The sequence below is a fragment of the Loxodonta africana genome, chromosome 17, assembly GCF_030014295.1.
Source record: "Loxodonta africana isolate mLoxAfr1 chromosome 17, mLoxAfr1.hap2, whole genome shotgun sequence".
NCBI classification, from domain to species: Eukaryota; Metazoa; Chordata; class Mammalia; order Proboscidea; family Elephantidae; genus Loxodonta; species Loxodonta africana.
The window spans coordinates 10,325,473-10,352,999 of NC_087358.1; the positions used below are offsets into that span (position 1 = coordinate 10,325,473).

The following is a 27,527-nucleotide window of genomic DNA, read 5'->3' on the forward strand; positions in this document are numbered from 1 at the left end:
AGTCGATAAGTGAGGAGTAGGCGTGGTATTAGAAGCTTTGTGATGTTTTCGTATTGTGAATTTAAATACTCTCCCTCCCACCCACCACCTGTATTTAGCAGTAGGGTTAAGTAGAATAGCATGATATATCATTTCTAGCATTTACCATGTTCTTAAAACAGAGAGTATATTTACTTTTTACTAATACAAAAAGGAAATTTAAAATGATTCTTAATAACCCATATTCCAAATAAGCAACAATTGCAAGATGTTAGAATTTGAGGAGATGTCATTTAAAATAAAAATTATAATTTATGTTCATTTAAAGGATCCTTGGTGGGAAATGGTTAAGCATTCAGCTGCTAACCAAAAGGGTGGTGGATTGGACCCAGCCAGCCTCTGGGCAGGAGAAAGACCTGGCAGTCTGCTACCATACAGATAACAGCTAAGAAAACCCTGTGGAGCAGTTCTACTCTGTCACGCGCAGTTGCTATGAGTCGAAAATTTACTCGAAGGCACCTAATAACAACGTGTTCATTTGGCACAGATAGGAAGATCAAAGATGGGGTATTCCTGTCTTGAGCCGAACTATTTGAATCAAAGTATTGTTCATCCCAAACAGAGCTGTGGAAATACTGTTCGTTTTTGTTTTGCTTTGTGTTTTTACTATTTTTTTTTTTTTTTTTTTAGGTTTTGGTTTAAATATTTGATTGATTTTTACCCTCCAGTGCATAGTTTCATCTTACAATTCTCTAACACCTTTCCACATCTCACCTTTGCGTGCGCATAAGCTCCCCTCTTCATTCTCCTCCAGCCTCCTTGACTCCACCGTGCTGAGTCACGGGCCTCATCTCTGCCCTCACGGGACCCTGTGTAGCTACCTCTGTCACGTGTCTCGGTGTCTCACATTTTTAGGTTGTTCCCTGTCTTCTCCAGTGAGTTCATGACCTCCTAGAGCGTTCAGCTGTTCCTTATCTCTCTGTCACTAGTGAGGTGCTTGGCACAGAATGTATGTTTGTGGATCTTTGCTGAATAAATGTTCTCACCAAATCTGACTGACCCAAACTATGAAACTTAGACATTAAACATCTCTTTTTTTTTTTTTTTTAAGTTCAGTAAACGAAATGGGATTGAGGGGTTTGCACGGTCCTTGTGTTGAAGCATTGAGTGTATTGTGGATTATTGCTGTGATGTAAGGGACAGTTGTTTTAATCTGTATCATTGTCTAGAAAGGGGTCACATGTAAAGGCCCTTGAATTCATGGCTTTGATGCCAGTGCTTCCTTACAAACCTTTATTCTACTGTCTTTTTCAGGAAGGAAATCTCCAAGGTTCTTAGAAGTTCCTACCTTAGAGGAATGAATTTGGCATCGTTTTTTGTTGCGGGCAAAATCATCGTGTTTGTGACTTTCACCACCTATGTGCTCCTTGGCAACGTGATCACAGCCAGCCGTGTGTTTGCTGCCATGACGCTCTACGGGGCGGTGCGGTTGACTGTCACCCTCTTCTTCCCCGCGGCCATCGAGAGGGTGTCGGAGGCAATCGTCAGCATCCGAAGGATCAAGGTCTGGTGAACAAGCACCTTTTTAAAGTTTTAGGTGGATTCTAAGTACAATAATGCCTTGTTTTAGTTAGCGTCACCACAAAATTCAGGTTTATGCCATGTTCCAGCTAAGTGAAATTTAAGTCTTTCATGCCAAAACTTCCAAACATTCCAGAATGTTTTATGTACTTTCCCGTCTTCTTAGGTAGAGCATACTAAAAGTAACGTGAGACTTGCTGATCATTTATAGCCAGCAGTATAAATAGCAGCTCCACAGGGCTCTTGAGGTACAAGAAGCTGCGGGTGAGACTAAAATGTCTAAACCCAGGGAAAGCAAACATTTCACCTCATTCTAATTTGAATGAGTTGGTAGTGACTGTGTACGGTTCTGAGTTAAGCAGGATTCTTTTCTGGGCTGGGAAGGAAAGGTCACTTGCTGGATGGTCCCCGCTCTGTGAGCAGAAAGAACGGACTCAGCCTTACCTGGTTACTTCTGTTTAAAAATGGTTTCTCTCCTCTAGAGATGCTTTCCTTGTTGATTCCTGTTACACATTTTAGATCTCTGTCTTTTCCTCCTTGACGTTTCATTTTCCTTACCCATTTCTAGCAGGTCTCTTCCTTTCTCATTTGTCAATTCCCACCATATGTACTGTCTCCCTGTCCTAAATGTGCTCTCAAGTCGATTCCGACTCATAGCAACCCTGTGTGACAGACTAGAACGACTGGAACTGCCCCGTAGGGTTTTCTAGGCTGTAATCTTTACGGGAGCAGATTGCCAAGTTTTTCTCTCGAGGAGCTGCTGGGCAGGTTCGAACCACTGACGTTTTCATTAGCAGTAAGCAGCTGCGTGCTTAAACATTGTGCCACCAGGGCTCCTAATTAGCTCTCCCCTAAAAAAAAAAAATTTTTTTTTTTTTTTAATTACTGTGGGGTAGCTAATTTGCGTAAGGCCCTACCATGCAGTGGGTGCCCGAGTCTTGTGTGAGTGAATTGGTCTAAAGATATGGTGGTTCCATGAGGGGGCCTGGGTGTGACCTTGAGTATCTTGGCTTTAAAAAAAAATCTAGTTTGTTTTGTCCCTGGTTCTCAATAGTGATGGCTACCCAGTCATAGATCTGTAATGAACACAGAACAGTCCCTGGATAGTGCAAATGGTTAATGTACTCGGCTGCCAACTGAAAGGTTGGAGGTTCGAGTGCACCCAGAAGCACCTCGGAAGAAAGACCTGGGCATCTACTTCCGAGAAAGCAGCCACTGAAAGCCCTATGGAGCACAGTTTTACCCTGATGCACACAGGGTCTCCACAAGTCCAACTTGACAGTAACGGGTTCTGGAGGTGCTGATAGTGAAGCTGGATGACAGTGGATGTCGTTTTCTTTTGTGTTTTTTTGGCATTGGCATAAAAACTAAAACATTTATTATCAAGTTTCTATGTTATAAAAAAATATACTCTTAAAACAGATCTGTCATACTGAGTCAGTGGTGGTCCCTCAAGTCTAGCATTCTTTCTGATGAGGGCTGCATGCAACATTGATAAGAGGTGATTCATGTAGTTCAATAAAATTTCTTTTATTTACCGTCATATCTTAAAAAAAAAAAAAAAACAATTTAGGTGTATACTTTGACTTTAGCATCATTCTAAGTGCACCGTAAAGCTTTTCCAGATGGTGGTGATGGTGGTGGTAGGTGCCGGTGAGTTGATTCCAACTCATAGCGACCCCATGTACAGCAGAATGAAACATGGCCTGGTCCTGCGCCATCATCACAATCGTTGTCGTTGCTATGCTTGAGCCCATTGTTGCAGCCACTGTGTCAGTCCATCTCGTTGACTGGTTTCCTCTCTTTTGCTGACCCTCTACTTTACCAAGCATGACGTTCATCTTCAGGGACTAATGCCTCTTGACAACATGTCCAAAGTATATGTGATGAAGTCTCGCCGTCTTTGCTTCTAAGGAACATTCTGGTTGTATGTCTTCCAAGACAGATTTCTTCGTTCTTCTGGCAGTCCATTCGGCATTCTTCACCAACACCATAATTCAAAGGCATCAGTTCTTTGGTCTTCCTTATTCTTTGTCTAGCTTTCATATGCATGTGAGGCGATTGCAACACCATGGCTTGAGTCAGGTGCACCTTAGTCCTCAAAGCGACATCTTTGGTTTCTAACACTTAAAAGACATCTCTTGCAGCAGATTTGCCCAGTGTAGTACATGACTTGATTTCTTGTGTTGATTGTAGACTCAGGTAAAATGAAATCCTTGACAACGTCAGTATTTTCTCTGTTTATCACGATGCTGCTTATTGGTCCAGTTGTGAGAATTTTTGTTTTCTTTTTGTGTAATCCATACTGAACGCTGTGGTCTTTGATCTTCATCAGTAAGTGCTTCAAGTACTCTTCCCTTTCCCATACATTGTCTTCCATTGTAATTTTTGTTAGTGTTGCTGTCACTAGGTTTTATTGCTTGTGCCAGTGCTTACTAAGGATGAGGCACTCTTGGAAGCCTTTACACATCTCTCATTTAATCCTCATAACAATGAATTTGATAAGTGGAGGTATCCCCACTGTACAGATAAAGAAACAGATTGCTATCATAGGTTAAATAGCTTGCCCATCCTCACATAGCTTGTAAATGATAGAGCTTCCATCTGTCATTCTACCCAAAGCCCTGGTTTCTTAATCATTGCTACATTGCCTTCTTGGTAACCTTCTGGCATGTGGAATTTTTCCTTAAGTGTTGTTTTAGTTATGTAGCCTTATTCTAAAATCCTTCAAAGGGCCCCTGCTTCCTACTGAGTCAAAGCTCTAAGAGCCCCTCCTGTGTGTGTTTCCTAGCGCACGGCCCTCCACTCTGGTGGAATGGCTTGTCTCTCTTACGTCCCACATTCATCGCCACTTTTGGGTCTGTGTTTGGCCCCATGGGTTGCTGCCTTTTCTGTCCTTGATTTAAGCAAAGATTGAGTTGACCACTGGCCTGCTCACATGATCCTCTGATAGCTCTTCTATTCATGCTTATCTTTCTGTTCACGGGTGTCTTGGTTACCTAGCATTGCTATAACAGAAATACCGCAAGTGAGTGGCTTTAAAGAACAGAAATTTATTTTCTCCCAGTTATGAGGCTAGAAGTCCAAATTCAGAGCACTAGCACTAGAGGAAGGTTCTCACTATGTCAGTTCTGGGGAAGGTCCTTGTCTCCCAGTATTCGTGGGTTCCTTGGTGGTCTTTACCTGACATCTATCTCCCCCTTGACTGTGCTTGCTTCTTTGTCTGTCCTGGTCTTTTTATAAGTCAGAAGTGATTGTGTTTAGGACACACCCTACACTGATGGCCTCATTTAACATAACACAGAAAAGCCCATTCCTAAATGGGATTATATCCACAAGTATGGAGGTTAGCGTTCCAGCACATGTTTTGAAAGGACACAATTCAGTCCCTAACAGTGAGCTTCCAGTGGGGTTCAAGGCCAGTACTGCAGAGCTCAGCTTCGTTTCAGGTGTGTTAATTCTGACTCCCCAGGGGTTGTCTAAACCCCTCTACAGTAGTGACCGTGTCTGGTATTTCTTTTGCATAGTGTCTGGCCCCATATTGGGTATGTAATGGCACCAAGCAAATTTCGGATCGATGGAAACAACAGTCACAGGAATAGCCTTTTTAGGGTCGCTGGGCTATACTGTTGTCCACCCACTTTTTCTAGCTCTCAGATTTCTTGGGAGTCTTTTTTCACTGAAAGCATTTGCTGCTCTCCGGTGGGGACTTATGTAAGGGTGAAAGGTGAAAGAAACATTCGTTGAAACAAAGTAGCTGGGGTATCAGGCTTGAATGTGAGGTAGTGTATCCAGGAAGAGTGAGTGGGTAAAACTTTCGTCTCTTTTGGCCTCTGCACAGCTAGGTAAGCTTTGTAAGCATATTTATGGTTTCCAGTGTGATGGTTAGAGAGCCTTGATAGGTTTTGTGTGTATATGTGTGTGTGTGATATTTGGAAAACCAAAGGTTCCCTATGTAGCCTAATGGAAGGTGCCCATGACCTGTGGGAAAGACGGACACCCACCAGTCACGACACCCAAGAACCCCTTGAGTTTTATGGTAACCATTTATTCCCTCATAGTAATTCTCAAAATTCGTATTATTAACCAAGACTTTAAACATACTCCATGACTCAGCATGTTTCCCATTACTGAAAACACATGGTATCCAAAAAAAAAAAATTCAAAGCAGAAAATAGTTAGATCTTGACAGGGTTAGGCTGGCACACAACAGAGATGGACTCATGTGGCCCAGCCTGTATTAGAAGCCAGAGAAATGCTGAGTGAGGGAACAAGTTCAAGTTCAGCATTTCTGCAGTGCTGGACCTTGGTGAGTCTCAACACAGGGGACCTGGATCTTGCCCAGAGTGTTATTTCTGACAGGAAGGCTGGCCTACGGCTTTAGATCTGTGTTCAGTAGTATTGTACTGTTTTATCTTCAGTAAAGGTAGTATGAGTGGCAGAAAATAAGAATGGTTTAAAAAAAAAAAAGTGTTAGTGTAAGCCCAGCCAACTGCTTCACTGTGGTGGTGAAGAAGTTGAAATTTTTTTTTAAATTTTAGCTCCTAGCCTTTGTATTCCAACCTGAATTGATTCTATAATGTATTTTAAGATGTGGCCCCTTCTTCATCAGAATCCCTTGAGAGTGCTTATTACAAGTAAATTATCACATCTTGGAGATTCTGAGTCACTGGGTCTGGGCTGGGGCCCAGAGTATCTGTGTCTTTAGTAAGTGTTCCAGTACGCCTAAAAATATGCAAAGTTTGGGAAATATTCCCCTAGTTGAGGAAAAATAACACCCCCCCCCACCCCCCACAAAGCCAAAATGTGTGTAGTAAACAGAGAAGACATTGGAACCACTTAAGATTTAAAATAAATTAAGAGGAAGAACACAAAGGCACAGACCTCTCTTGGTCTGTGCTGGGCTTTCTGGGGCAATTCTTGGAATTTATTCATTCAGTCACTTATTCCACAAAATAATCGACCACCTACCTTTAAGCCTGCACCATGCTAGGTGCTTCTTATAATAGTAAGCAAAATCCACAGAGTCCCCTTCCACTCAGAATTTATGTATATCAAGTGGGGAAAAGAAATCATCAAATAATTAAACTCACTGTCAATGTATGTGTATGTAAGTCCTTGGAAGAAAAACCTGAGGTATTACAAGGTGCTTTGACAGAGGCTCTGATATAATTTTGGGGCGGAGGGGGGGGCTTCCTGGAAAGACTGAAGAAGTAACAGGATTTTGTGGGGAGAGTGGCTGTGGGGGCTGGGTTGCTGGGGGGTGGGAGGGTTGAGGAGGCAAGAGGCTGACGGTTTGCATTTTCATGGAGGTAATTATGTGACAAAAGCCCTTAGTACCCAAGAAGGAGATCCATGTATTGGAGGAACCCAGAACGTCTGTGGGTGGGTCTGGTTGCCCAGCAGAGTGCTGAGGCACTGGCAGGGCACTGCGCAGACCCTGCAGTCAGTATAAAGGATCTGAGCTTTCCCAGAGCTCGCCCTGGCTGCAGCTTCAGGATTGGGATGGAGGCGGCCAGAGTAGGGGAGGGAGGGAGATATGTCAAGAGGCTAATGCACCTGGAGGAAGATGATGTGTTTGGACTAGGGAGAAATGAAGAGACTTGACAGATTTGAGAACTGCTCAGGAGCCTGTCTTGGTAGAAGGAGGGATCCTGGTTGGGGTGCTTTTGTTTTCTGGCTGCAAAATCACCTGAATTGATTGAAATACGGATTACTAGAAGTGGACCAGATTTGGGAAGGAGAAGATCATGAATTTGATTTTGGAGTTAGGGCTGCTTGTGAAATACCCAGCGGGTTGCTCTAAGTCATGCGAGGGGCCGTATGCTGGCTCCAGCCTCCTTTCCTGCTCAGCTAGCAGAGGTATTAGGCAGCCCACACAGTGACCCATCTGCTGTCCACTCGTCTTCCTTTCCCTGCCTCATGGGTTAATGTGCGCTTCGAAGGTGAAGATGGTAGCTGGAGAGGAGGAAAAGGTCTGCCAGGTATCTGACCAGATAATCAGAACTAGGCGAGGAGATTAGAAGCTTGTTAAGCACACAGAGTTTAGTTGTCTTCTTTAAGCCTGCTGCAGCGCTGTTCTCAGCTCCCTGGGAATCAGTAGATTGGACCATGTTGGATGATCTCCAGTAACACCATTTTTGGAGCTCTCCACCGCCTTTGATGTGGTGCTGCGGCACACACCCACAGGGTAAACCTACATTGGGCTTTGTAATGTAGCGGCTTCTAGTTTACACGTACTTTTCCATTTCCTTTTCTCTGTGTACAGAAAATAAGGATTTATTGTGAAGCTATAGGTCCAAGAAGTTCCCTCTGTTTTTCTCTTAGTAAGGAAAGAAGACGGATGGTCATGGCATTGAACAAGTCCAATAGGATTATAGCAGATCTCCTCTTAACTTCAAAGCACTGAAAGTCTTCTGTGACTCCTACATCCAGTAAAGTGCGTCTCTGAGGTTATGTTGTTAACGAAAGCCGCTGAAGTTTCTGCCTCCCAGCCGCTCTGAAGTCAGTCTGTGTGGCGCGAGTACTGATGGCTGGTGCTTTGCCGCGTGACCGGTTCTGGGAATGCAGTTCTCTGCCGTAACGGCAATTTCATTTCAGCTGTTTCATCAGCCTGACGACTTGGGAAAAACCCAGCCGGCACTCCTGGCACCGTTACAAGCTGTTTGTGTGCTGAACGGAGTCTGATTTAACTGCTGGAAGATTGTAACTTCTTTCTCCACCTGACCTATTGTTAATAAGCAAGAGATTTACATCCTCACTTCATAGGATTTTTTTTTTTTGAAAGTTGGAGAATTAGTGTTCTGATAGGTATCACTGAATATTGAATTTTATGTCTTTTGGTCATAAGCTAAAAGTCAGAATTTTATTCTGTTCAGACAAGATTTATAGCATATGTAACTTGGACCTTGTTGTGCTGACTCACACCATGTGAAGCTGTAGCAATGTAGTTAATGATTTGATTAAACCCAGCTGTGCAGTCTGTTGTTCACTCATTTGATAAGTATCTGTGATGTGCACCTCAGTGTGAGGCGTTGTGTTATTGGAGTTGGGACTGTGGTTGTGAGTACAGGTGTGTGAATGACACAGCCTGCATCCTCTAGTAGCCCAATGGGAGTTCAGAGGTGGAGAGGTCAGTACCAGCTGGGTGCTTTCTGAACTGGCTCCCAGTAGGATTAGCATTTGAGGTGAGCTCCTAGTGATGGGCAGGATGAAGGGAAAGGCCATTTGGGAGTGTGGGCTTAGATGCTGAGGGATCACTGAAGGGCTTTGAACATGGTGGACTTTATCAGAGGTGATCTAAGAAGATCGTTAGGGAGTGGTGTTTGGGATAGGTTCAGTCGTGCTGGGGAGTGCTGGGAAGGAACCAGGAGATACAGAGACACCCACGGAAAATTGCGTCAGTATTTCAGACACGAGGTAGCAAGTGAGATTTTGAAATTGGGTTGTATCAAGAGGAATGAAAAATTGGGGAGAGAGGTGAATTGTGGTAAAATAGGCAAGAGTTGGTATCTAGTGGACTATGGGAGAGGTGGAGGTGGAGTGGAGAGAGAAGTCAGACAAGCTGGGGGTTTAAAGTCTGCAGAAGCGTCATCAGACTTGTGTGTCTGTGTTGTACCTCCTTCCTGGACACGGCCTTGGCAGCAGGTAGAAACAGCAATGCCCAATCCTATACAGGTTCTTAGTAAGGCTGGGTGGGTGGATAAGTGAAGGAAGACAGCTGCCAGCGGGGTCTTTGAGAGAAACACGTAGGAAGGAGTGGATGTACCGTTCACAACTTTTCCTACCTGGAAGTGTTTTCATATTCATGTTTTACAGCTGTTCTTTTGAAATAGAAAATTACAGTCAAATTATAGCTTTGTGAAGTGATAGACAAGAATTTGAAGGACTTAAGGATGTTTACAGGTTTCAGAGTGGTAGATGACTTCTTTGTGTGTGGTTTTCTCTTTCTCACACGTTTTCACATGCTTGTTTCAGTTACCTTCTATATTAGTTAGGATTAGCTTTGTTTATTAGTTTGTTGTACTGTGGTGGCTTGCATGTTGCTATGACCCTGGAAGCTATGCCACCAGTATTTCAAATACCAGCACGGTCACCCATGGTGGACAGGTTTCAGCAGAGCTTCCAGGCTAAGATAGAATAGGAAGAAAGGACTTGCTATCTCCATCTTAAAATTAGCCAATGAAAACCTTACAGATCCCAACAGAATATTGTCCAGTATAGTGCTGGAAGATGAGCCCCCTAGGTTGGAAGGCACTCAAGATACACAACAGCTGCAGCAATGGACTTGAGTGTGCTAATGATTGTGAAGATGGTGCAGGACTGGGCAACGTTTTGTTCTATTGTACATGGGGTTGCCATGAGTTTTGGCCAACTCGATGGCAACACATGACAGCTTTACCTTTGGGTTATAGGGTGCACAAGTTTAGCCATTTACACATGGTAGCTTATTTTTCTCTCATGCAAAAATTTCTGCTGGGGTCTGTGGCTGTCATGATGCTCCATGGTGTTATGGACCTAGAATTTTTCTTTCTTACTGCTCCATTGTGTGTTGCCTTGATGAAGATGCCAAGGCCTAGGCAGCAGTGTGGAGGAAGGTCTCGGGAAAGTTTGACTTTCCATTGGCCTGAACTTGGTGACATGGCTACACCTAGCTAAATGGGGGGATGGAAGAGCAGACCTTCCAGGTTGCCATGTGCCCAGCTAAAAATGGGGGTTTTTGTTACCACAGAAGAATGAGAGCAGATTTTGAGGAGAGCCACAAGTCTTTGACCCAGTATTTGGAGGTGGAACGGGTTGCTCGTTAAGTTTTTATACCACTGTAGCTTATCTCATTGTGTTGTCTCTAGCAAGAGGGACTTTTCCTGTAAGTCATTATGTTAGTTTTGTAATGCACGCAGAACCTTATTTTATTCAGTTAAATAGTATTTGTTGAATAGCTGTTGACTAGTGTGGAAAATAAAAAGGAGCCCTGGTAGCACAGTGGTTAAGCACTCGACGGCTAACCGAAAGGTCTGCAGTTCAAGCCCACCAGTCACTCTGTGGGAGAACGATGTGGCAGTGTGCTTCCATAAAGATGTACAGCCTTGGAAACCCTATGGGGCAGTTCTCCTCTGTCCTGTAGGATCTCTATGAGTTGGAATTGACTCGATGGAAAGTGTGGAAAATAGCAAGGATTGGGAGATGTGGCCATTTTTGCTGTTGAACCCAACAACCCATGGCCATCGAGTTGATTCTGACTCATAGCGAGTGGAATTACTAAGGAGAAAAGACAAGTCATTGTGAAAAGATGCTCATAAAATATTTTTTAAGAGAAACTCAATAAGAACTTTTTTTTTTTTTTTGTAAATGATGACTTAAGTGATCATTAATGACAAACCAAAACCACACCAAACCCATAGCCGTCGCACCGATCCCAATTCGTCGCAACCCCGTAGGACAGAGTACAACTGCTCCATAGGGTTTCCAAGGCTGTAAATCTTTATGAGAGGAGACTGCCATGTCCTTCTCCCGCGGAGTGTCTGGTGGGTTCAAACTGTGGACCTTTCAGTTAGCAGTGGAGCGCTTAACCACTGTGCCACCAGGGCTTCTTCATTAACGACTACTATTGATATATTGATTTGACACGCAGGAGAAGAGCAGGGTGAACCTCAGTGTCCAGCCAAGAGAGAGAGATAGATAGCTATCTCGACTGCTGCTTCAAGTTGACCTTGACTCGTGGCGACCTTAGGTACAACAGAAGGAAACGCTGCCTGGTCGCTCGTTGTCCTCATGATCCTTGGCATGTCTGAGGCCATCACTGCAGCTGTTGTGGCAGTCCATCTCCCTGTGGGTCCCCCTCGCCCTCCTTGGCCTCTGCTTCACCAAACATGATGTCTTTCTGTAGCGATTGACCCTTCCTGAAGACACGTCCAAAGCAAGTGAATAGAACAGTGTTCTGTTTTGATCCGTAAGGTTTTCATTGTCTAATTTTTGGAAAGTAGATCACCAGGCCTTTCTTCCTTGTCTCTCTTAGACTGGACGCTCCACTGAAACCTGTCCACCATGGGTGACCCGGGTGGTGTTGGAAATACTGGTGGCATAGCTTCCAGCATCGCAGCAACATGCAAGTCACCACAGTAGGACAAACGGACAGATGGGTGGTGATTTGACACACAGAAGAAAAGCAGAATGAACCTAAGCATTTAGCCAAAGGGCACAAAGTACAGATGAGCAGAGCGAGGGATTTCACTGGGTGTCCTTGGCATTAGTCTTCCATTCAGTACTTGTCCTGAAGGCCTGGGAATGGTTTCATTTTTGTGTTCCCGCATCTACACAGGCCTTGGTGCATGACGAGGATTCAGTCAGTATTTATTGAATCACATCCTAGCAACTCCAATGTGTATTGTTTGTACCACCAGAATAGAACAATAAATATGTCTGGATTCTAAATGTGTACCAGTTTGGAGTAGTACTTTAGGGAGAAACCAGTGCATTCATTGAGAAAGACAGACAGTTTCCTTGTGGCCACTAACTCACTTACTCACTCATGCTCTTGTATGTGTGTGTGTGTGTGTGTATGTGCGTGTTAGGATCCCTGGTTGCACAGTAGTTAAGAGCTACAGCTGCTAACCTAAAGGTCTGCAGTTCAAATCCACCAGGAGCTCCTTGGAAACCCTGTGGGTCAGTTCTACGCTGTCCTGTAGGGTAGCTATGAGTCAGAATTGACTCAATGGCAGTGGGTTTGGATTTTTATATGCATACTAAGCATGTCCTGATATGTATGAACACTTTAAATACATCGGTAAAATCATAATGAGCCTGTATAACATTTTATGTTGTGAATTCCGGGAAAGCAGTTATTTCCACTTGTGATTTTATTTCTGCAGTTTAAGCAATCTTTATTTTTCCTTTTCCTCTAGAACTTTCTGTTGCTTGACGAGCTATCACAGCGCAACACTCGGCTGCCGTCAGATGGTAAAACGATAGTGCATGTCCAGGATTTTACTGCTTTTTGGGATAAGGTAACAAACCCTCCGTCACAAGGTCATTACCGCTGACAACTGATGGCATTGATTCACTGCAGAATTCCAGTACATGATATGAAATGTGACTGGCTCATTTAATGCTGTGAAAGTTCTTATGCTCTAAAAATTCTTTCAAAATTGGAAATAAACATTTCAGTTAATAGCGATTAAGTATAAAATCAGCATACGGTATTTGACAAGTTGTGTGTTCCCTCATCTTCAAAAAAAAACAAAAACTTGCGAATTGTTACCTTATTTTGAAGTTAATGTACGTAAGTTTAGACATTTGTAATGCTAGCATTTACAGGATTGGACAGAGTAGCTGAAACGTGTTTAAAGGACTGACTGATTGGACAGACTAGCTGAAAAGTGTTTAAAGGACTGACTGAATAGGTTAGCTGATGACTACAATGATAAAGCATTACAGGTGAGAGGCTTTGGGGAAACAGTGCACGTTGTTACCTTCATGTTATCAGATCATCTTATTACATGTTGAGAAAAGCCCCTGACTCACATTTTTGCTGCGGGGTGAGGGGGCTCCCCTGTTGTAAGCCTGTGGGTGGTGCTGCCTTCTTTGGTGATGGTCGGGGCAGTGAGGAGGGAGCAGCCGGCAGAGCAAGCTCCACTGATTCCCAACTCAGGGATTTCAGTGTGTGGCAAGCTGGCAGGAGGATAGGGGGAACAGCAAGGATTTTCTCATTCTTGGTTTATTTATGACATTTAGGCAAGCGGGAAAAAGCAACAGGGCCACTCTCGAGATGTTCTCGACCTGCAGACTCAACACATCCACTTTATCCACAACTCACGGTCTTTCCTCACCTGAGTCCGTGGTCCTGTGCACAAGCCCACCTGTGTCAGTCTGGGTCTGGTCAGGAAAATGGGACCCACACCACGCAGTTGTAGTTTGGGAGAGGGCAGGTCACACAGGGAACCAGTTACAATGGTGATGAGTAGGTGGTGAGCCAACCAGAGGTTACCAACAGCAGGAAGCTGCTGCTACCCCTAGGGATGAAGGAGGTGGTATCTACCAGAGGGCCACCTGGTGGGAACAGAACCCAAGAGCCAGAGCTGCTGGCATGAGTTGGGACCACAGAGGGCAGGGCTGTGCTGTGGGCATTAGGACTGTGGAGCGGACCCAGCCACTGTGACAGAGACTGCTTGAAGTGGGTGTGAGGTGCTGGTGGGGTAGATACCAGCCCACTTCCCGGTCTCAGACCAGTGCTGTCCATGTCTGAACTTGTGTTTGCAAAGGAGCCTGGGAAATGAAGTTTGCAGGAGCTGACGCCCAGAGAGTCTGCCATAGAACATAGCAGGGGAAGGGCAGGGAGCCTTGCTGAGAGCCAACTGGCCCTTGACCAGTGTACCTTCCCATCGCTCTACTCTGGCTCCCCCTAGTGGCCAGAGTGTTGGTGGTGCAGCTGTAGAAACTCGTGTGCCCTCAGGTGGATTCCAACTGACAGCAGCCCTTTATGACAGAGTAGAACTGCTCCCACAGCATTTCCTATGCTGTGACCTTTACAGGAGCGGATCGCCAGGTCTTTTCTCTGCTGCAGTGACTGGTGGGTTTGAACCGCCATGCTTTGGGTTAGCAGCTGAGTGTGCCACGAGGGCTCCTTTGAAACTCTATAGACTTTCTTTTCATGCCCGTGAGCCCAAGTATTGTGCTGCCTGCATTGTGTTTGCCTAATTCTGATTTAATGCCTGCCAAAAAAAATAAATAAATAAATAAATAAATTTTTTATGTTAACCAGCAAAACCATAGCATGTCCTCAAATGTATACAACTACATCGTTGTACCTTTTGCACACTGAAACTCACACAGAAACTTCTCCCTAGCTTTTGACACAGTAGATTTTCCTCCTGGTTGGCATTTCCCATCATAATAAACTTTAGGGATATGTAGAAAGCACCATTAAAGTTCCGTTACGGAAGCAGGGACTGTGTGGATGCTGCGTGTGCTAGAGAAGGCCCTGAGCTAGCTAACGCACACATTGTATGACCCATTACTGACACACAACACTGTAGGAGGAGCTGTTTAATTTTTACCCCAAGAACTTAGTAACATGTTACTGCACTTTTTTTTGAAGTTTATATTGTAGTACAGAGCACCCCGTTCTATTTTCTCGGCCTTGCCTATGGGATGATTATGACCCTAGGGTATAATTAGATGAGGTCTGCCTAGTGGATGGCTGAGAGCGTCCTTGAGCGGGAGTGAGGGGCAGACATCTGGCTGTTTTGGAGAGAAGCTGAGGGAGGATGAAGAACACGCTGGGCTGAGAGTTAGGAGGAAGACCTAGATTCATCACCAGCTCTACTGGATAGTCAGTCAGGTGGATATTTTGGAAAAGTGTCTTATTTTTGGAGCTCTGATGGTACTGTGGTTAAGCATTCAGCCGCTAGCCAAAAGGTCGGCAGTTCTATCTGCCAGCTGTCCCTTGGAAGCCCTAGGGGACAGGTCTACTCTGTCCGACAGGTCGCTAGGAGTTGGAATCCACTTGATGGCAATATGGGGGAGGGGGTGTCCCATTTATAAAGTGAGCGGAATTGGTCTCCGTCTCTCAGTTTTAAAGCTATGGTCTTGTAGGAGACTTTAAGCCCTGCTTGGGCAGAGATTTTTGCCTGCTTTGTTTACTTCTAGGTCCCCGGGGCCTAGCACAGCGTCTGGCACAGAGTAAGTTCTAATCAGCACTTGTGTCAGTGGATTTGTCCCTCTGTCTGTTCCACATGTCTGCAGAGCAGGGATAACTGAGAGGGGAGGGGACCACGCGCCCCTAGCTGTTAAATGCCGCCCTCTTCTGGTGACATTAGAGCAGTGCTCCCATCCTGAGTCTGCTGATGGGAAGGAACCTACCAGCTGGGCCTGACAGGAAGCTCTGAGGTGCGGTGACAGGAAATTGATTTTTGTTGGTGAAGCATTATTTTTTAATCATAGCTTATTAAAAATTATTAAAATGGGTAATAGTTGTTAGGCATCGAGGAAGGAGTGGAGAAACTTGAAAAAATGTTTTTCACGTATTAAAATCTGCTTCTTATTGATAGTTTCTACATTATTATTGTGTACCGTTGAGTCAATTCGGACTCATAGTGACCCTTACGGGCCCTCTACAGAGTAGAACTGCCCCATAGGGTTTCTAGGCTGTACTGTTTACAGAAAAGCCAACTGCCACGTCTTTCTCCTGAAGAGCAGCTGGTGGGTTCAAACCACCAACCTTTTGGTTAGCAGCCGAGCACTTAACCCCTGCACTAGCAGGGCTCCTTGATAAATAGTTTATATAATTCCTCTAAATTTTGGGGCTAGTTTAATTGCAGTTAAATGTAATAGTAAGTGACATTTTATAATCAGTTATTTCTGGAGGAATTTTTTATTTTGAAGATCATCCAGGCCATTTATTTCTTCTCCTTGGCTCCCCGTCTTTCAGACATTTTACGGATCACATGTCGCACTGGTGATGTAGAGGGGGGCTGTGGAGCTTACTGCAAGGAGGTTGACATCAGCATGTGTTTGCAGTCAGGGTTAGCACAGCTGGCCCAAGTCAGCTTCCCCCCAGCCCCTTGCCTCTGCCTTCCCAGGCAGTTGTCTTGCAGGGGTGTCCTGCTGAGCAGCGTATGAGGACGTTTCTCTGCCTTAAGGCACTGCAGAATTCTTGTCTAGAAGGCAGAAGCTGGCAGGGCTGTGCCCTTGTTTATTTCTTGATTTTTCTGTGATAGCACCCCCCCCCAAAAAAAAACAAAAAACCCAGCATTTCCCAAAGACTGTTTTGCAGAACACTAGCCCCTTAAGAGGTTCTTAAGAGAACCTTTTTTTTTTTTTTTTAAAGAAGAAAGGACTTGGGGCTCAGACTTGGTAGATTTCTCAACCACAGGGCTTGCCTGGCCAAGACTCACGGAAGTTCTGGGGTAAGGGGACCTGTTTTGCAACCAGTTTGGCTAACACCTGTTACCACCCTATGGGAAATACAAACTAAAAAAAAAAACAATGCAAACTCGTTGCCACTGAGTTCATTCTAACTCCCAGTTACCCTGTAGGACAGAGTAGGACTGCCCCATAGGGTTTCCAAGGAGGGGATGGTGGATTTGAACTGCTGACTTTTTGGTTAGCAGCCGAGCTCTTAACCACTAAATATAATAAAGCCCATTCAGAATTATCCCCAGATAGCAGCTTTTTTCCCCTCAATTTCCACATTTAACTATCTTTTAATGGTTCTGACATCTGGGTTTAGACAAAAGTTATTCTGGTTGGCAGATGGAACTCTTGAGATTGTGTACTCAGTTTAAAACCATCCTTTTTATTTATTTATGCCATCTGACGTTGGCTTAAAAAATAGGTGATTCAGAGTATTTGGTGGTGATTGAACGGGAAAAGGAAAACCTTCTCGCTTTGGTCCCCTTGCTCTGCTAACCCCCCACCCCCCAGCCCACGCACACTGTAATCCTTCCAATTGATTTTCTAATATTTGAAAGTTCTGTGTAGAAGAAGTTAATTATTTGGTGTGAACTCTTAAAGAGTAAACAATGGAGAAACTGTAACACTTAGTTTTTTTTTTTTAACATTAGCAGTTAGTGGGAATTTTTGATTTATGTAAAAAACATTAGCTTTTTCATCAGTTTCTGATCACTCAGTTGAGAAAACCCGAAAATGCCGGGTGAACCTTTAAATCTCTTTTTCTTAAAACGTGTAGATTGTTAAGACTCTGGTTACATTATGACCCACTGTTGTAGTTGTTTATTTGCTCAGTGACTTTATAATGTGAAGTGTATTCTTCTGCTGAGATTGATTCTTTATCAAGTGAAAAGGGAGAGATTAGTGGAGATTTCAAATAGTTTATCAGTAAAGGGCCAGGCAAGCCATGTACTTATGGCGCCACCTTGTGGAGGTTATGAAATAGTTAAAAGCCAAGGCTCGTAATGAAAACTTACTAATGATTCGAAACCCACCGAACTTAATATCCTTCTTAAGAATGTTATTTCAGTAATTTACTGTGCACCAAGAAGCTCCCATTTCAAGAAGGTTGCCTTGTCATTTTTGCTACGTGAATTCTGTGGATATCTAGAGTGGTGTTCATATGGGGTCATATAAGGTTCATGTAGGGTCACTATGAGTTGGATCGACTCGAAGGCCTTGGGTGTGGTTTATTTCTTTTTTTTTTTTTTGGTTCATGTGGGAATCTGGTTAGAAGAATGGAATTTCCTTTGAACAGTACTTCAAACCCGACAGAGAAACTGGATTGGACTAAAAGGGGCTTCAGAAGACAATTTCTTAAAGTGGGATGGAATAAGACATGAGTTGTGGTTATGTACTCATGACTGCTGTGTTATTTTTCTCTCTCTTTGAAGTGACTTGTGTTACTTTTTTTGAAATGGGCCCATTTTTGCAAACTTTGACTTGTAGGCATCCGAAACCCCAACCTTGCAAGGCCTTTCCTTCACTGTCAGACCCCGTGAATTGCTGGCCGTGGTTGGACCCGTAGGAGCAGGAAAGGTAAGTTCAGTGCCTTGTCGCAGCATGATGCCACGTCGCAGCGTGATGCCACATCACATCCCATGTTAAATTCTTGGGTCTTGGGTTTGAGCCCAAAGCTATGTTTAGCATGATTTTGAATTGGGTATATCTGAAATGGCATTGCCCAAAGTGGGTTCCATGAAACATTAGTTTTGCAACAAAATTACGTAGGCAAATAAGTCTGGGTAATGGGTGTTACATTTTCCCGGCTGCGCTATTGGGAAACCCTTGTCTACTAGTTAGGTATCTCAGTGAAGGAACTCACTTTGTGACCAGTACCCAGGGATGGGATGACCGAGAAAGTGGGGACTTCTTTTCGTCAGATCTGCCCTAGATGCTACAGAGCGTCTGGAGGTTGTGAAGGTCCTTCTGAGAAGCCTTCCGTGTTTCTCCCTGTGACTTCTCCAACTCAAGTCAATGCACACTTAGGGAGCAAAGGACACAGATGTAAGCGAGATGCCTTTGCCCACTAGAAGCTCCCAGATGTGGGGAAGACAGAAACACGGGTTATTTCAGTTGAGTGTGGTAAGCACTGAGGGTAGTTTGCACAGACACGTCACATATGTATGTTGTCAAAGATTCGATGGGAATGTACACACACAGTCTCGTTCATTCTAAACCAGCAAAATACAGAAATCTAAATGTAGAATGTGTATTTGGGAGGGTTATTTCTCTTCGAGTGGTTTTTTGCTCTTCGGAATCATGAGTTACTTCAGAGCTCATTTAAATAACAGTCGTTCCTCGTGCTTGCGATGTGTTATTTACATGTGGCTTGGAGCCCTGGTGGCACAGCGGTTAAGCGTTTGGCTGCTAACCAAAACGTTGGCAGTTCGAATCCACCAGCCGCTCCTTGGAGACCCGATGGGGCGATTCTACTCTATCCTGTAGGGTCACTATGAGTCAGAATTGACTCAACGGCAACAGATTTTTTTTTTTTTTTGGTTTTAGAAACAGGATATTTGGATACAGCACCAACTGCGTTGCATATCGATGTATGAAATATGGGCTCCTCTGTTGCTGCAAACATTCTTAATTAGTCTTTGTTCAAGACAGCGTTTCATTTCGGGGAAAATCTTTGGGGCAGAAGAGACTGTTATGCTCTTTTGGTTATCATTGTTTATATAAAGCGTTAGTTTACATCGACCAGTAGTACTATTTTCTGTTTCTTATTGTGACTTCAGTGGTGTCATTTTTCCTGTTTCACACGAAAGGGCTATAATGTGTATCAAGCACGCAGGGCTGGGGGACGGCTGTATTGCGGTGGCTTGTCCTGTCCTGAGTGTTCATGGTACACGTTTGTCTCCCATCTGTTTCAGTCATCGCTCTTAAGTGCCGTGCTGGGGGAACTGCCCCCAAGTCAGGGGCTGGTCAATGTGCAAGGAAGAATTGCCTATGTTTCCCAGCAACCCTGGGTGTTTTCAGGCACTGTGAGGAGTAATATTCTATTTGGGAAGAAATATGAAAAGGAACGCTACGAAAAAGTTATAAAGGCGTGTGCCTTGAAAAAGGTAAGTGAATAACTTTTTGAATTTTATGTACTCAAATCAGCTAGTGTTAAATTACAAGGTTTGTTAAAACTTCGTTGTTTTATTTTAAAAGAGCCATCGATGTTATTTAGTACTTCATGTTCACAGGCGCATGCTGCTGTTTTAATCCTGATGGGATGGTAACGTTCACAGAAAGCTTTTTTGTTTTTGTGTTATGAAGTTTGCTCACTTTTAAGTTTTTTTTTTAAATACTTTATCGTTGTTGAAAATATACACAGCAAAACATACAGCAGTTTGACAATTTCTGCATGTACAATTCAGTGACATTGATTGCATTCTTTAAGCTGTTCAGCCATTCTCATCCTCCTTTTCCAAGTTGTTCCTCCCCCTTTAACATAAGCTCACTGCCCCCTAAGCTTCCTATCTAACCTGTCCAGTTACTGTTGTCAATTTGTCCCATATAGACAGTTCTCAAAAGAGCACAGTGCTCAAGGTAGACATTCTTTACCAATTAAACCACTGTTTGGTTTGAAGAAATCAGGGGCTATATTTGGTTAAAGGTTTAAAGATGATCTCAGGGCAGTAGTTTCGGGGATTCCGCTAGCCTCCATGACCCCAGAAGTTCTGGATTCTAGGAGAATTTGAAATTCTGTTCTTCATTTTCCCCCTTTGGTCAGGATTTTTCTATAGATCCTTTGATCAGAATGTTAAGTTGTGGTAGCCAGACACTAAACTGTTTTTAAATGGACAGAAAAATTTATGAAAGCAAGAACAGTGTAATGAACCTTCATGTACCCATCCCTCATCTTCAGCCTTTATCAGCTTGTGGCTGATTCTGTTTCCTCTGCTTAAAAGAAAACCAGAACCAAACCCATTGTCGTCAAGTTGATTCTGACTCTCAGTGACCCTGTAGGACAGAGTAGAACTGCCCCATGGGGTTAACCATGCCTAAACACTGTGCCACCAGGAATCCACCAGCTGCTCCTTGGAAGCCCTACAGGGGAGTTCTACTCTATCCTACAGGGTCATTATGAACTGGAATCAACTCGACGGCAACAGGTTTGGTTTTGAGTTTTTCTTTTTTGGTTTTTACCCTGTTTATCACCCTCCCGCCAAGTTATTCTGAAGCAAATCCTAGACTTCATGCGATTTCATCCGTAAATATCTTATGTATCTCTGAAGATGGAAACTCCTTTGTAAAAATCATACTGCGTGATAACACCAAAAAATGACCCAAATCCCTTAATATCATTGTCTTTCCAGCCGGTGTTTACGTGTCGTTCCCTCTTGTATCGAGGTACACTTCAACAGTCTGTTTGATCAGAATTCAGATGTGGTTTGCACATGGCACTTAGATCGTCTCGATATGTCTCGTAGATCTTTTTCACTCTGTAGGTCTCCTCTACCTCGTTTTTCTGGCAATTTAGTTTTTGAAGAAAATGGAACGTTTTAAAAATTCCTTGTTAATACTGCGTAATTTCACTAGGGGGAGAGATTGTTGTTTTCAGAAATGACATCGCGTTTGGCAGAAAACGGCAAGATGAAGCATGTAACCGTATGTGGTGGTACACAGCTAAATAAAACAGGCGTGTGATGAAGATGGAACATACCTGATAGGAGGTATGATTTAGCAAAAAAGAAAAGAAGAAGGTAGTAAATACTGATAGTTGTTTCGCTTCAGGGGCTAGCAGGCTGTTGTCTACCTTACTTTCTTTGGGTTGTAAAAATCATTGAATAATAAGCCTTAAAGGGCTCACCACAGGGTCTGTTCAATGCAGTCTAGACATCCAACTGTTCTTTTATGCCCTGTGCCAAATGCTAGGTCAGCCTTGAAAAGGTATGGTGTTGATGGCTCTAAACCAGCTTTGTGAACAACGGCTTGAATATCATAGATTGTATCAGGTGAGTAGCATTTTCTGATGATGTGGACCAAAAATAATTGCTTGTTTAATGGACTTCTTTCTTTCTCTGGGGTTATTGTTAACGAGAGATGATGTGTTTTCAGAAATGACATCAAGCTAACAGTAATGAGCTTGAGTTCTATTAAATAAAGTGTATGCTGTGTGAGAAAAGCAGGGGAAAGCAAATGTAAACCAGTAATAGTAACAGTGCCCATTGATTCAAAGTCCATCGCATGTTAATCGCTTTTTTTCTCTGTCTCTCACGCACGCACACACACACACACGCACAAAAGTATATGATTTTGAAACCTTTTACCACAAGTTTCCATCCTCTTGGATGTTCCTATCCTCATAGTCAGTAAAACTACGGCTTAGAGAGACTCCAAGACTCAAATACTTGCCACTTATGTTCAAATATGTTTGTGTGTGGCCTTAGATTCCAGACTTTTCCACTGTGCCCTCTCGACTGAAGGAGTTTATAAGGAAGAACTATTTTAAACGTTGGGTGACTGATGAAGGTGGAATGTGGAAAACACAGATATGAAGCGTTTTCTGTTTACCCGAATCAGGTTCAGCTCCATCCAGTCCAGCCTTTGGATTTTTCTGTACCCTGCCTGGTATTCCTGGACATAGCTCCTCCCTGCCTTTCTGCTCTCCCCTGTTTGGACACCTCTGGAGAAAGGCAGCTGTTGTGACAGTGGCTGCCATCCAGGGTTTTCTCCAGGGACCAGTATCTTTACCAGGGCTAGATGGGAGGATTGGATGGTAACGTGCACAATATTCCTGGGCTTCACCACTCTCAGGGCACACAGACCCCCGTATGACTGGGATCTCCACAGACTGGGCCATCCAGCGGCCTTGATGATGGAGATTTTTCTGTCCCTTTTTCATGGTTAGAAACGTGGACTGTTGTCCTATGTGTTGAATGACACAGTGAAGTGGAGTGAGGATCTCCTGTCCTCATTTCCTCCCTCGGCAGGAAGTGAAGCCCAGGGTGAAGGAGGGGAAGAGAACTGGAGTCCTGGTCCAGGTGCCATCATTTGGGAAGTGCCATGTTACTTGCCTGAGCCTCTGACATCTGTGCCGCAAAATGGCGTTGTTGGATCAGATGGTTTCCAAGAGGTTTACCACAGTCTGAAATACCACTTATGACTTTGTTTAGCAGGGGAATCAGCATGTGTCGTCACAGATGGGCATAAGACACCCACAAGAGAATAAGTGCTTCCTGGAATGATTTTGGACCTTTGGTGCAGGCACAGCTTGGCCTTTGGAGAGACACTACCAAAAAAAAAAAAAAAAACCCCAAACCTGTTGCTATTGAGTCGATTCCAACTCATAGCGACCCTATAGGACAGAGTAGAACTCTCCCATAGGGTTTCCAAGGAGTGGTTGGTGGATTTGAACTGCCAGCCTTTTGGTTAGCAGCCAAGCTCTTAACCACTGTGCCACCAGGGTTCCTGGAGGGAAATAGACCTGAATAAATCCAGGAGTTTGCCTGAGTTTCGTTTTTTATTAAATGGGGAGTTACGGGATTATTGTAAAGAGTATAGGAAATGCGTGTAAAATGAAAACATGCCAGGGATTTGGTAAATGGTAGCAATCGTTACTGTTATAGCCCTTTTTTCTACATGTATGTATGACTGAATGAATGAAGTAAAGATTTCTCCTTACAGTCCCTCCCCCAAAATAAAATCGTGGAGAAAAAAAAAATAGCAGAAATAAGCAATATTCCTCTTTTTGGATATATTAGTAACAATTAGATGTATTATATGGAGCTCCGGTGACACAAAGGTTAAGCACTTGACTGCTAACCAAAAGGTTGGTGGTTCAACCCACCCAGCAACTCCACAGGAGAAAGACCTGACAATCTGCTCCTGTAAAGATTGCAGCCTAGAAAACTCTACAAGGCGGTTCTACTCTGTCATTTGGGGTCATTATGAGTCAGAATTAGCACAATGGCACCCAACAACAATAACAACAACGGATGTATGAGATTTCATTAAAGTAATAACCACCACCCATTTGTCAGTTTGTCGTATTTTGTGTCTTGCATGTTGTGATGCCGGAAGCTATGCCACCAGTATTTCAGATATCAGCAAGGCCACCCATGATGGATAGGTTGCAGTGGAGCTTCCAGACTAAGACAGCCTAGGAAGAAAGGCCTGGCAATCTGTTTCCAAAGTTAGCCAGTGAAAATCTTATGGATCACAACAGAATGTTGTCTGATAGAGTGCTGGAAGATAAGCCCCCTAGCTTGCAAGGCACCCAGAGCACACAGCGGTCCCAGCAGTGGACCCAGCTGACCATCGATCGTGACGATGGGGCAGGACTGGGCAGTGTTTCATTCTGTTGTACGAGTTGCCACGAGTTGGAGTTGACTCAATGGTAGCTAACAGTAACAATTCAAGTAAATGTATATAACTTCATTGAGTTAAAAATATTTCTGAAATAAAATAAGGTGGTAAGTAGTAATTCACATTCAGCGATATCCATTTAAACCAATTACGTATTCAAAGTAACACAATAATAAGTTATAGAACATACCTCGGGAAAAGCCTAATAATGTAAGATCCTTTAGGGTAATGGTTAAAATCTGACGCCCTGGGCTGAGACAGACCTGGATCGAGTCTCAGTGTCTGTTTACTAACCAAAACCAAACCTGTTGCCATCTAGTCAATTCCAAGTCATAGCAACGCTATAGGACGTAGTAGAACTGCCCCATAGGGTTTCCAAGGAGTGGCTGGTAGATTTGAGCGCTTAACCACTGCTCCACCAAGGTTCTGTTTACTAGGTGTGTAGCATTGGCTGATTATCTTAACCATACAAAGTGTCAGTTTCTTCATCGGTTAAGTGGAGATAAGGATACTCTCAGCCTCATAAGGTTGTTTTGAGGATGAAACAGATAATGAATTTAAAGTGCCTGCTCACTAGGCACATGACAAGCACTCTGTAAACGTTAGATTGTGATTACAGGAGCAGCCAATTCGGGATAAAATCATATCCATAAACTGTAAAGAATGTATGTGAGTAAATAACTTATTTCTATAGGTATTCTACACATAAAAAACAACCAAACCAAACCTGTTGCCTTTGAGTTGATTTCAACTCATAGTGACCCTGGAGGACAGAGTAGAACAGCCCCATAGGGTTTCCAAGGGGTGGCTGGTGGGTTCGAACTGCAGACCTTTTGGTTAGCAGCCAAATGGTTAACTGCTGTGCCACCAGAGCTCCTAAATAAATTCCTAAAGCTTAATATTTTCACACATAGATCATTTGAATTTATAAAGCCTCTGGGATATCCATAATGGAGCCCTGCTGACGCAGTGATTAAAGTGATCCACTGCCAACTGAAAGGTTGGTGGTTTGAACCACCGTGGGCTCCGCAGGAGAAAGATGTGGCAGTCTACTTCAGTAAAGATTTATAGCCTTGGAAATCCTATGGGGTTGCTATGAGTCAGGATCAACTCGACAGCAGTGGGTATTTTTTGATTGCTGGGATGTCTACAGGCTTAAAGTTTCTTCCCATGTTTACCACATTCTGCTAACTTGGACATTTTTTTTTTTTTTTGATTGCCATGACAATTATAAAATAGTTATTGTTACATCTTTTATTTGTTTTTAATTGTGCTTTAGGTGAAGGTTTACAGCTCAAGGTAATTTCTCACATAAATATTTATATACATACTGTTTTATGACATTAGTTGCAGTCCCCACAAAGTGACAGCACACTCCCCCTTTCCACCTCAGGTTTCCCTTGTCCGTTCAGCCAGCTCCTGTCCCTTCCTACCTTCTCATCCTGCTTTTGGACTCATCTATCTGGTTGAACTGAGAAGCTCACTCCTCACGAGTATCATTTTTTGTTTTATAGTCCAGTCTAATCTTTGTCTGAAGAGTGGGCTTCGGGAATGGTTTTAGTTCTTGGTTAATGGAGCGTCGGGGGGCCATAGTTGGGGATTCCTCCAGCCTCTGTCAGACCATCAAGTCTGGTCTTTTTTCATGAATTTGAGTTCCGCTCCACACTTTTTCCTGATCCGTCCACGACTCTCTGTTGTGTTCCATGGCAGGGTGGTCATTGGTGGTAGCTGGGCACCATTTGGTTCTTTTGGTCTCAGGTTGATGGGGTCTGTGGTTTATGTCTCTTGGGCTAATATTTTCCTTTTATCTTTGGTGTTCTTCATTCTCCTTGGCTCCAAGTGGGTCGGGACCAATTGATGCATCTTAGGTGGCCACTTAAAAGCTTTTAAGACCCCAGACGCCACTCACCAAAGCGAGATGCAGAACGTTTTCTTAATAAACTTTGTTACGGCAGTTGACCTAGATGTCCCCGAAACTATGGTCCCCAGGCCCCAGCCCCCAGCTACTCCGCCCCTCCAAGTGTTTGCATGTGTTCAGGAAACTTACTAGCTTTTGCTTTGGTCCAGTTGTGCTCACTTCGCCTGTGTTGTGTATTGTCCTTGCCTTCACCAAAGGTGATCCTTGTTTACTATCCTAGTTAGTGAATTCCCCTCCCACTCGCTTCCCACCCTCGAAACCACCAAAGAATGTTTTCTTCTGTGTTTAAACCTTTTCTTGAGTTCTTATAATAGTGGTCTGATACAGTATTTGTCCTTTTGTGTCTAATTTCACTCAGCATAATGCCTTCCAGATTCATCCACGTTATGAGACGTTTCATGGATTCATTGTTGCTATTTGTTGTTGCGTAGTGTTCCGTCGTGTGAGTATACCATAATTGGTTTATCCATTTGGCTGTTGGTGGGCACCTAGGTTGTTGCCCTCTTTTTGCTGTTGTGAAGAGTGCTGCAATGAACATGGGTGTGCGTATATCTGTTCATGTGATGGCTCATATTTCTCTAGGATATATTCCAGACAATGGGATTGCTGGATCATATGGTACTTCTATTTCTAGCTTTTTCTTTTTGTTTAAACTCTCTGAAGTTATTTATTTATCCATTGTTGTCTTGTTTGTATTTTTCAGGGAGCTCTGTGAGAGCAAGGAACTTACCGATTGTTCCTTACTGCTTTATCCCTGTGCCTGAGATGAGACTGACATAAAAGTATGCCCAATAAGTGGGAATTACTTGTCAATAGCCTGTGTCTATTAGGCTGTCTTCGAGCAAGCCACAGACACAAAATAGAAAGCAAAACCAAAAAGGAGTTTATGGGCAGGTGTGTAGGGGCTCACCAGTTCAAAGGCAAAGTTGGTGAATGGGACAACCAGGCCTCAGAAGGGAAAGGACAGAAACCAGGACAGCTCTAGGCAGGAACGAGTGGACTTGTCTACAGTCCTTTGCTTCCACCCTGTCTCTCCCAGTGACTTTCCTCTCAAAAGCCCAATGGGCAGTTGAGGGCCAGTGTCATGGGCACCCAACCTGCGCCGCTGCACAGAGTGCCATGTTCGGAAGGGCCCCTGCTTGGCTTAATGCTCTGCTCTCATCATCTTGAAATTCTTTTTTTTGTAGTCTGAAGCTTTTTTTTTTTTTTTATTAACTGTGCTTTAGATGAAAGTTTACAGCTCAAGTTAATTTCTTATACAAGTCTTTATACATATAGTGTTGTGTGACACTAGTTGGAGTCCCTATAATGTGACAGCACACTCCCCTTTCCACCCTGGTCTAATCTAATAGTTATTGTTATATCTCTATTTTTCATCTCTGAATTGAGATGAGTGTATACTTCCCTGTGACAAAATAGGAAGTCCAAAACGAAAAGTACAGAAGGGACAAATGAGGCTCATCTAAATATGGAGATTAAATTTATTGATACTCCTGAGCCTGGATATAGAGGGCTTCAAGCCTTGGATTGTTACAGTATTGCCTTGATTTAGATACATTTTTCAGTAACCACGTGGGACAGCACGATATGAAAGAAAGCCTAAAGGCTGTGAAATGGGATGTACTTGGTTTAAATTCATCTATTCTGTTTAACAACTGGGAGTCCTTGAACCAAATGCATAACCTCTTTTAGTCTTAACTGTCTCGTATGTGAAAAAAAATATTATATAAAAAAAAAAAGTTGCTGTCGAGTTGTTCTGACTCATGGTGACCCAAAGTGTGTCCGAGTAGAGCCGTGCTCT

General features: G+C 43.5%; 1 protein-coding gene across 5 annotated transcripts in view; it reads left to right on the plus strand.

Moving 5' to 3' along the window:
- Positions 1-27,527, plus strand: part of ABCC4 (ATP binding cassette subfamily C member 4 (PEL blood group)) — a 323,862-nt gene that overhangs the window by 103,649 nt on the left and 192,686 nt on the right. For 4 of the 5 annotated variants that reach the window (XM_064269981.1, XM_010589388.3, XM_023547267.2 and 1 more), the window contains 4 exons: positions 1,294-1,543; positions 12,462-12,563; positions 17,956-18,045; positions 19,383-19,574. In XM_064269981.1, the coding sequence (XP_064126051.1) occupies positions 1,294-1,543; positions 12,462-12,563; positions 17,956-18,045; positions 19,383-19,574 (634 nt within the window). The remainder of the gene's footprint in view (positions 1-1,293; positions 1,544-12,461; positions 12,564-17,955; positions 18,046-19,382; positions 19,575-27,527) is intronic. The other variant, XM_064269982.1, reaches the window with a different exon arrangement.